Source organism: Ctenocephalides felis, unplaced genomic scaffold (assembly GCF_003426905.1).
Source record: "Ctenocephalides felis isolate EL2017-DRISC unplaced genomic scaffold, ASM342690v1 CF-g0.4_SCAFFOLD_00845, whole genome shotgun sequence".
Lineage (NCBI taxonomy): Eukaryota > Metazoa > Arthropoda > Insecta > Siphonaptera > Pulicidae > Ctenocephalides > Ctenocephalides felis.
The window spans coordinates 90,562,670-90,573,914 of record NW_020536999.1 but is presented as its reverse complement, the minus strand read 5'-3'; the positions used below and the strand labels follow the sequence as shown (position 1 = coordinate 90,573,914).

At 28.2% G+C, this 11,245-nt stretch overlaps 1 protein-coding gene across 1 annotated transcript in view; it reads right to left on the bottom strand.

Moving 5' to 3' along the window:
* Positions 1 to 357: 357 nt before the first annotated feature.
* Positions 358 to 11,245, bottom strand: part of LOC113362981 (dedicator of cytokinesis protein 1-like) — a 32,123-nt gene continuing 21,235 nt past the window's right edge. The window contains 18 exon segments of the mRNA XM_026605472.1: positions 358 to 404; positions 407 to 475; positions 690 to 719; positions 722 to 838; positions 1,202 to 1,335; positions 1,428 to 1,453; positions 1,455 to 1,546; positions 2,783 to 2,926; positions 3,074 to 3,209; positions 4,716 to 4,916; positions 4,983 to 5,240; positions 5,331 to 5,530; positions 5,602 to 5,847; positions 6,463 to 6,622; positions 6,717 to 6,768; positions 8,457 to 8,671; positions 8,738 to 8,893; positions 9,748 to 9,867. Of these exon segments, the coding sequence (XP_026461257.1) occupies positions 358 to 404; positions 407 to 475; positions 690 to 719; positions 722 to 838; positions 1,202 to 1,335; positions 1,428 to 1,453; positions 1,455 to 1,546; positions 2,783 to 2,926; positions 3,074 to 3,209; positions 4,716 to 4,916; positions 4,983 to 5,240; positions 5,331 to 5,530; positions 5,602 to 5,847; positions 6,463 to 6,622; positions 6,717 to 6,768; positions 8,457 to 8,671; positions 8,738 to 8,893; positions 9,748 to 9,867 (2,403 nt within the window).

Below are 11,245 nucleotides of genomic sequence, written 5' to 3'. Positions count from 1 at the left end.
CGTGGTTGCTATAAAATTAGTTTCATCAAGCAAAATTTTTCCTTTCTGGATGATCGTGGTTCAGTAATTGGTTAAAGACAAACTGAATATTAAGTTGGGTGTTCCACAGGTACAATTTTTGGTACAATAATAATTCTTATAATGCCAAATTGTAATAATCTTTATGAATTCAATCCTCAAAATATCTTAAAAAAACTCATTTGAAGATGTAAATAACATATTAAAATTTAGCTATAAAGAAATATAGGACCATAGGCTATGATAAAATAAAGTTTGTTTGGCATGGCTGCTATAAAATTAGTTTTATCTTAGTAATTATATATATATTAGTTTTGAAATATATTATCAAATAACTTTTCATACCTTCTTTCCATATTTTTCTTCAATGTGTGCTCTCATTTGCAAAAGCATTGCTCAAGCCTGTTATTGAGAGGCATCAGACTTGGTGGAGCCCTTTGTTTGTGCAGTGTAATTCCTGAAACAAAAAACAGAATAAAAAATCAGAAATATAAATACAAACATCTCCAATATATAGTAAAAGTAAAATCCTCTATTTTTATTTACAATTTGCATCAATAAAGTGCATGTTCAAATTCTACTGATTTCAATTCCATCAAATACAGAATTTAAAATAATAGTTCTTATACACTATATGATCATAAAGAATTTGATTAGCTTTATTTTATTACCAAGTTCTAGTAACGGTATTTGTGAAGCATCAAATCTTTCAATTTCTGAATCAGCATAGTGTCGTCCGGATGAGCTTCAGAATATTCATCGGTGAAGAAGGCTACTTCATAATTTGTCACTCCACCCATCACTGCAGCATCCACAATTCCTAGATAGAAATATTTTTTTGATTTATAAAAATTCAAATACAATCATAAAAGATAAATAATTTATTAAATATTATTATTGGTAAACAAGTTATTGAAAGGGTGACCCCTTGATAAATAAAAATAAGGATAATCAAAATAACTAATACAATCATTATCAAATATTGTAGAGATATGAATAATTTATAAAATTATTAATATTAGTAAACAAAGTTATTAAACTATGATTTTGACTAAACAATTTTAAAATCTAAAGTTAAAAAGGTAAGAAAAAAATTAATCATGTAAATTTGGTTAATCAAAGCCATTTAACATATTATAGAAAACATATGTTTGAAAAAAAATTACTTTCATTAATTACTTACCATTTAATTTTAAACTCCATCAAGGATTTAATGGTAAAGTAGGATCACTCTTGTAACTGATTATCAAATCTCGTAAAGTCTTATTTGCAGCTTCCATTGTTTCTATAGCATTTCTTAATGGAGATATCTGAAAAAAAAAAAAAAATACATTAAAAATTAGATCAATGAATATAGTGATTGTCTTCTGATGATTTGAAAAAAATCATCTCTCTACTTACGTTGAATGTTTTGAGTTTGGTCTACAGGAAACCACCCTCCAGATACCGGGCAGAGGTGATCTAATTTTTAATATAGTTCTCTCGAGCCACAATGTTGCAAATTCATTTTGTTCACCAATAGAAGAATCTGAAATAATAATACACATATTAAATTCACTTTGATAATCTTACAGGGTGCTTAATTGTGCAACTTATATATTAGTAGCAACCATTCCGTGCAAAGCTCATGCCCATGAGGTTTGTCACCTTCATGGCCAATATAATAAAACGAAAATAGGTCCGAACATGATTGTTTTTTCGACGTTGATAATAATTTAAAATAGTTAGAAAACAAATAAGAGTTAAAATGACAACATTATTCATTAATTATACATTTCGACACTTGATGTATCATTATTCAACAATTAACCGGGATAAATTAACACTTAAAACACTAAAATTTATTTAATTAATTATTTTAAAACGTTATAAATAAATGCAACATAAGCTAAAAAATTTAAATCAAAGAAGAGGACATAATGCCTCCTAAAAGCAAAAAAGATGCTTATTAATTTACATTCGAATAGATTGATTATTATATATATGTTTGGCGTTCAAACATATTCTAACTAGTGGTGCACGGCATCTTGCCTAATGCAAATTGCTGGAACTTTCCGTACCGTAATTAAAAATCTTGGTAAGGAACCCAAAAAAATTACACAAAATGTGTACACATTATTAAAATCTCTATAAAATATCTGATAATTTGATGTACATATGTCCAATAAACATTTTTGACTGCACAATATCATTGTCTTTTAGCTTATTTTTATTGAGAGTCCATAACCGCTCGACCTGCCTTCCCAAAAATTTAATCAGTTATTCATGTTGACAATAAAGTAAAATCATTTTTGAATTATTAAAATCGGACGCTTCGTTCTCTTTAAAAACTGGGTTATCGTTTTTGGCACTTTTTGTCCCGTATTTCGGAACGGCTAGACGTGCCTTCGCCAAAAACTAATCATCACGTTTCCTTATCAATACGAATCAAATGTTTTTTGAATTATTCAAATCGGTTGATCGGTGTTCCCGAATCGTCGACGAAAATTTGTATCCGCACACACACACACACACACAATATCTAATTATTCTAATGTATGCCAAAATGTTGAAAAACCTTTGAAACGTAAAGATATATAAAAATTTTCATTTTCGATTTTTTTTTTGCGATTACTATAACTTGTCTTATGGGAAGTTAAAACTGCATTTTTAAGCCAAAATTATGAAATAAAAACTTGCTGAATGATGACATACATATAGTGCCAAAATATACATAATAGGTATTTTTTTGTAATTCTAATTAGTGTAGTTTATTTGCCTTTACCTCTTTGATAAAATGGTCTTGAAAACTTGAAAGTCTTAATATTGTTGACTTTGTGATATTTCAATATTTGATCACTAACAGGTTTCCCCGAAAAGCGATTTTGCTTATCTTCCATCACAGGCTCGACTTTATTTATTTGCACATCTGTAAAAAACAGAATAAACAAATTGATCATTTGATATAAAAAACTCATCATAATAATAAGCAGATTAAAAGTATAACTAAAAGCTTTCAATTTAATTACAACATTAAGGAATATTAAGTGTCATCGTTTGTAATTTTTTAACTTACATTGCCCATTGCATTCTTTAATTTCATCACCAGGAGGTGTCAATGTAGACATAAGTTCAGCATTTGGTAAAGCATTCAAGGTACGAGAACTGAAATCTGATAGACGTTCATATTCTTTGCCTCGATAAACAAAAACCTGAAAAAAAAAATATATATAAAATTAATAAAGTTATAAAAATGGCCTATGATGATAATAGTTTTAATCTGCAACACCTCTCCATGGGCTGTTTATAATTGCTTATTGTAATTTGAATGTATAGTAATGAATTATAATGTTATTTATAATAATAATATAAGTATTTTAGATTTTTTAATTTTATTCTATTGATATTATGGGAGTAGTTAAAATGTTAAGGAATATAACAAATAAATGTGCTTAAACTAATTAAATTTTATTGTCCAAAAATAAATCATTTATCTTAATAGAAAGGTTTTAAAAGATATAATAAACTAGGTATAAATGGCATGAAAATGCAGAAGAATCTAATCAGATTGTGTTGAGAATCTGATTAGATTCTGCTAGGAATATAGAAAAATCCAATTAGATTGTAATAAGTAATGATAGAATGAAGTTTCATAAAATCAACCACAAAATTATTTAAGCATTTCTTCATTCTATTTTGCATATTGGTTGTTTGTTATTAATAGAATTCCAATCAAAATCTAATAAGATGCCGGTGAGAAATCTTAGAAACTAAGGAGAATCCAAATAGGCTCTGATAAGATTCTCATGGAAATTTTATAACAATCTACTTAAGATTTGGTTGAGATATAGTAAGATTTAAATTAGAGCCTAACTAAAACCAAGAAACAGCTTAGAAAATTTAGAAACTCATTTAGAATCTAAGCAGTTTTAAATTAGAAAATTCCAAAAAGGCTCTGATAAGATTCTCATGGTAATTTTATAACCATTTTCTAAAGATTTGGTTGAGATATAGTAAGATTTAAATTAGAGCCTAACTAGAATCAAGAAACAGCTTAGAATATTTAGAAACTCATTTAGAGTCTAAGCACATTTAAATTAGGAAATTAAAGAGATTTCAAATAGGCTCTGATAAGATTCTCATGTAAATCTTATAACCATTTTCTTAAGATTTGTTCAGATTTGGCAAGATTTAAATTAGAGCCTAACTAGAATCAAGAAACAGCTTAGTATATTTAGAAACTCTTTTAGAATCTAAACAGATTAGAATTAGGAAATTAAAGAAATTCCAAATAGGCTCTGATAAGATTCTCATGGGAATTTTTTTTAACCATTTACTTAAGATTTGGTTGGAATATAGTAAGATTTAAATTAGAGCCTAACTAGAATCAAGAAACAGCTTAGAATATTTAGAAACTCATTTAGAATTTAAGCAGATTAGAATTAGGAAATTAGAGAAATTCCAAATAGGCTCTGATAAGATTCTAATGGAAATCTTATAATAAATATTAAGAAATTAAGGAAATTCCAAATGGGCTCTCTTAGGATTTTTATAACCATTTTCTTAAAATTTGGTTCAGATATAGTAAGATTCAAATTAGAGCCTAACTAAAATCAAGAAACAGATTAGAATATTTATATTAGGAACATCAATTCTATTAAACTAAATTAAAAAAACTTCAAATTCAACTGAAACATTTCTCTGAGTCATTTCTTTACCTTATTTTGCAAGAATGGTGGAAATCCTCTTCCATAATAAGCAACTCTGAAATACTCAGGCTCTGCTCTCAACTGCTTCATGATATTTTCATAAAAATGTGCCATTTGTTTTAATAAAGCACTTAATTGTGTATAATCATATACCTCCTCTTCATACTGTTTTGCAAGCTCTTTACAAACCTCCAGAGCACATTCCCACATCTAGAAAAAAAAACAATTTTCATTAATGGATCAAAATAATTATATCATAATAATTTACCAATTTACCTTTCCCTTATCAAAGTAATGTATAATATCATTATACAAAGACTCCTTTAGTTCTCGATGAGTCTGTAAACCTGCAGCAGCATTCTGGTGTGACTTTAGCAATGGTGACAAAGGAACATCAGACCAGGTCAATAAATTGCTGTACAGAGTTAGAGTATAAGCAGCTTCTGTATAATTATCACATTCTAAATGCAAATCGCACAATTTGTTCACGTAACGGATGTACATTTCTTTACGGTTAATCTCAGAATAGAAATCCTACAGAAAAAGGATATAAAAATATACATGTAATTAATTGTAATGTAAGCATTATATTTATTATGATTGTGTATGTTTTAATTATTTTACCAGTAAGCTGACTGTGCAGGCCATCCTATTCTCTTTGTTTTCATCATTTATGATGCAACGGTACTCCAACAATTTCTCCATGAGTCTTGTGACAGTGTTTACAAATTGTTTACCTTGTTCACAAAGATTGTTATGGGATTCACACATTTTTATTAAAATTTGGTTAAAAAGTTGCGCGTATTGACTATCTCCACGACCACCTGCAAAAAAAAAAAACAAATTATAAGCAAATAAATCATTTATTTAAATAAAAATTGAATTTATCCTTTACCCTCGACTAGTATATCCAATTTAGCAATCATCTCGTTCTCAAAATCAGTAAACCTTCCCTTAATGTGACTTGAATCTCTCTTAGTGTCTCCATAGGACTCTGGTAGATGTTTCGAAGAGTAGAATTCACATTGCATCATGTCAAAAAAGATTGGTATAGTCGCTTTTCTTAATTCCTTGTCTGGTATCAGAGACATTTCAAGAATTGAACCAACTAAGGCTGGTACAAATTGTCCTTTGTATTGACCTAAAAGAGAAAAAGAATTAGAAATAGAAAAAGAAAAAGGAGTGCGCTTAAGGTTCACACGCGATTGAAGTAAAACTTATTTGCTACTGTACAAGATGGCATTTAAGTAAAAATAAATACATTATATAACAATTTTAAATAATGTTTATTAGTAATATGGTAACACTCATGATGCACACATTTATTAGTGTCAACCATTATACACATTTATATAATAATAAATTATAAATTATATATTTATAATAGCATTAAAAATATTTATAATATTTGAAAACAATAATGTAATTGAAGTCATACTTCAAATATGAAATGATCGGTTTGTCATTGTAATTAGCATTTAGGACTTGTTAGAGAAATAAAGTAATAGCTGATTAATAAATTCTATAAATTCTATTAATTCACACAGTGGATTATGTAAGTTTTACTTCAATAATGTAAGAAGAGTTATTGTTAGGTATTGTAATATTAGACAGAGTAAATATTACATTTATATTAAATAAATCTTTAACATTTACAAAAGATATGATAAGTAAGTCCATGATTAAAATTGCTGAACTATAAATAGCAAGATAATATGAGTTTTATCAAAATATCAAAAGAAGTATTGTTTGTTACCTAAATTAATCCACATAGCTTTAATTTCGAAAGCAGCTTCCCTTCTCATATCTTTGTACCTTGAAATAATCCTGGCTTGTTTGCTAGATGAGAATGTTTCGATTTGTAAAGCTGGTTGTGTTAAAAATGCAATTGTGCAATGGAAGAAATTATTCCAGGCCTGAAATAAAATAAATAATAAAAATAAATAAATAAATAAATAGATAAATAAATAAATATATATACACAAATTAGTTGAGTTTTAAATATTATACCTGGTGATCGAAGCAGCTGAAGAAATGTTCTTTCATTGCATGTGAAAAATGTCTGAAATAAATAATTATATATATGAACATATTTTCACACATATGTATATATATATATATATATATATATATATATATATATATTCTTGAAATGCTAATTTACAGCCAGTCGTTGAATTTAAATAAAGGTTTTTTGTTAGTTTTTAATTTTAACAAAACTTTCAACTCCTTAAAGTCTAAAACTCCTGTTGAGAGTGTTACTGATGTTGTATATAAAGTAAATTGTAATGATTGTAATTGTTGTTACATTAGAGAAAGTTCTCAATATATTTACAATAGAATAAATCAATATAATTGTAATTAAAAAAGTCCAAATCAATATAAGACTATGTTTTCGGAACATATCATTAATTTAAACCATTCTTTTTATACCAAGAATCTTATTATTTTACATAAGAAAAAGAATGGTGACCTTAGAAAATTTGCTGAGTCTGTATTTATCTTTTTATACCCTCTTTGCGTTAATAAACGAAATTCTGCTCTTTTAGTACATGACTCTTATCATAATATTAATTTTTTTTTAAATAATTCTTGAAATCTTTGACTCTTGTTTTTTCCGATTTTAGCTTTGTTTTTAATTCTTATGTTTTCCTATCTTTTCGGTATTTTATTTTATCTAGTCTGTATCCATCATTGTTTAACTATCCTTGAAACCTACTCCTGCATCAACTTTTTGTGAACCCCGTCAGCTTCTATCGGGTTTGCTCGCTTTAGGCTCATTCATACGTTATTCTGTTAAAACTCTCTGTTTTTACTTTATAATTTTATTTTACTTTATTTGTTTTATGTTTTGTGTTGTAAATAATGTCAGTTTAATTTTTTGTGAGTGTTTATGCTGGTAAGGTATGTATCCTTTTTTACTTGTTTAATTTATTTTAATCTAAATATATTTTAAATTTAATCTGTTATTAAAATATAAAAATATGACTGAATGATGACACATATACAGTGTCAAAACGTATAAATAATTAATTCATTATTTATTGTTCTTTTAATTCGACGACTGGCTGCAAATTAACATTTGAAGAATATGTCTCAATGTCGCACAAAAATTCTAAATATATATATTATTTTTTATGTATAGTTTTTGTTTTTTTAATTTGACCCTGGATAAACATTTGTGAACCCCCTTTATGTCTACAAGTTATGACTTTACAATCATGTTACGGCGCGTCCATTAATCACGTGAGGTTTTTAAGAGGAGGGGGTGTTTGACAAAAATCACAAAATATCACGAGGAAGAAGGAAGGGGTATCGTAAGATATTATGTGTATTTATTTTTTAACTGATTTTTTCCAAAAATTCAAACATTTTTAAAAAAAAAAATTCAAAAAATTGTACAGTGATGTTTGGTGTGGGAGGGTAATTTTGAATATCACCATGTATCACCAAGAGGGAGTGATTAATAAACGCCCCCTTAGCCATGTGACTAATAACTTAATTTTATTATTTATATTGAGTTGATGATTCTATTTTTTTTAAAGAATGTCTTTAAATTTGTGTGTGTTTTTGTAGTTTGATGTGTATTGATATATTTTTTATATTTGTTATATCTTCTGGTAATCTTTGTAAAATATTTTTTAGAATTTACAGTGTATTGCAAAGTTATTAAAATGACTAAACTAAGCTAGACTAAGCTTAATCTAAAACTAGAATATTAATTATAAAATAGTCAGTCCTTTCCCTTACGTGAGACACTTCAGCACAACACAATTCTGCAGCATGATCATATCGCACCAGTCCGCTGGAAAAACTGCCCTCGTTACCAGATCTTCAAACACCATCAGAATCTCCATGAGAAAATCAAGGAGATCCGTCCTGGTTGCAAAGTGACCAATGTACTCTTCAAAGTGCACTGTTGTCATTTGTCGAAAGATTGCTAGCATTATTGCCACAAAATTACCCTAAAAAGAAAGGATAAATAGTTAATTTTGATTTATTTATTTATTATTTATTTTTATTCAACTTACCACCATGGTGTTCTCATTGCCCATGGCCACAATGGTTTGAATAACAGTTCTGAGTAAAGATAACATGATGATTCTGATATCAGACATCGTGGGACCCAAATCTGATGTGAAGAGTAAGTTCATAGTGTCGCTTAAGATTTTTGCACAACATTCCATCTAGTTGATCGAGATATAATTAAACAATTAGTTAAACTCAATATTTAGCAAATATAATATGATAAATATATGACCCACAGTTTATTATTGCCAAGAGCGTTAAATAAAAAAAAATTAAATAACTAAATTATTCAAAAGTTAATTAAAGCAAGGAACTAGATTTAAGTCTTTTAAATTAAATATTACACATGCCTGGATATTGCCCAGAAATATAAAAATAGGAGATAATATATTAATATAACGGAATGCATGAATTAATATAGTGGTTCATCAAAAAACTTAGATATTTCAAAAGCTTTGATTTAACTTTACTTTGGATTCATTATATCATTTTATTCAATTTAAAAAACAACTTCACGTCTTTGTCTTTATCTATAAGAGACAACTTCACACAGTAATCTCTATCTATAAGAAACTACTTCACGCCGTTGCTTTATATATAAGAAACAACTTCATACTGTTGTTTTTATATATAGGAGGCAACTTCACGTCGTTGTAGTTTTATATATATATATATATATATATATATATAATAAAATAAGTTTTCCTGGAAATATATCGACCCTTAAATTAAAGAGCACGACTAACTTTTAATAATTCAAATTAAATTTAATACTTATTCATTTTGATTTTTTAATTAGACCAAGATATATAACTGTAAAATAAAATAAAGTTTACCGAATATAATATAGAACATCTATAAAAGTCCTATAATGTAAACACACTACAAATTTACATCAATATTTATCTAACAAAAACATATTCACCACTATATGTACATAACCTAATCTAAAATTTCTTAACCAATATCAGTCTTTATTATCTTTTATCTTTATTATCTTTTACCAACGTACTCTTTCATTGACTTTGCCCCTGTGCTCGTGCAGCCTCTGCTTAGATTCCCCGAGCATCTTAGCCAATTTAGCTTCGGATTTCGACTTGTTACGCAACTCCACTCCGACACAGTGCCCTCCCTTTTGATTTTCCATAACAACATTTCACAACGACAAAAGAAAACACAGCAAAAATAGAAAAATCAAGTATAAATATTCAGACAAATAAAAAAAAGCATGGGGGAAAAATATTAAAGTTTTTGTCTATGTGGTCAGAAAGGTTTGTTGAAGGACGGAATTCAATCTTTTATCATTTTATAAATGAATTGTTAGCCATATTGTGAATTTTTCATTATCTATAAGAGACAACTTCAAACGGTAGTCTCTATATATAAGAAACGACTTCACACCTTTGTCTTTATATATAAAAAACAACTTCATACTGTTGTCTTTATATATGTCTATAAGACATGCCGTTGTCCCTTTAATATGAAAAACAACTTTGTCATTATACATAAACAAAGTTATACTGTAGCCTTTATCTATAAAAGAAAACTTCATGCCGTTGTCTTTATAAATAAGAACCAACTTTGCGCCGTAGCCTTTATATATAAGAAACAACTTCACTTTGTTATCTACATATATATAAAAATAAGTCGGGTTTTCCTTCCTGACGATTTAACTCCAGAACGCAAGAACCGATTTCGACAATTTTGCATTCTTTGGAAAAGTCTCTGGCTCCGCAAGGTTTATAGCTAAGAAAATTAGTTGTGCATGGCATCGTGCCCTAATGCAAATTGCTGGAACTTCACGCACCGTAATTAAAAATTCGGGCAATGAAAATAATCAATAATTGTTTTAAATAATTTCAAATAGATTATCTACATATATATAAAAATAAGTCGGGTCTGACGATTAAATAAGTCCTTCTTGACGATTTAACTCCAGAACACACAAACCGATTTCGACAATTTTGCATTCAATTAATGGTGCATGGCATCGTGCCCTAATGCAAATTGCTGGAATTTCACGCACCGTAATTAAAAGTTCGAGTAATGACATTAGTGAGAATTATCAGAATTATGCTTGGTTAAGTCAACGAGCAATTCTTGCCGCCAAGAAATATGATGTACACGCACTGAATTTCACCATTCAATCAAAAATTGCTGGCGATTTGGTGACATACCAATGATTCTGACTGGTCTTCCATTTGACTTCAAACGATTGCAATTTCCAGTTCGCCTTGCGTTCGCAATGACAATTAACAAGTAGCAAAGCCAAAAGCTTAGTGTTTGCGGGATAAATTTCAAATAGATTATTTATAAAATCATTGTTTTTCACATGGGCAGTTATACGTTGCCTGTTCACGAGTTGGAAAACCATCCGCTTTGTTTGTGTTAACGTCAGACCAAAAAACAAAAAATGTGGTTTACCAAAGAGCACTTTAATGAAACGGATAATTTGCGGATTCACTTTCATTTACTTAGAGAAGTTCAACTAAAAACCACTTCATTTTTGT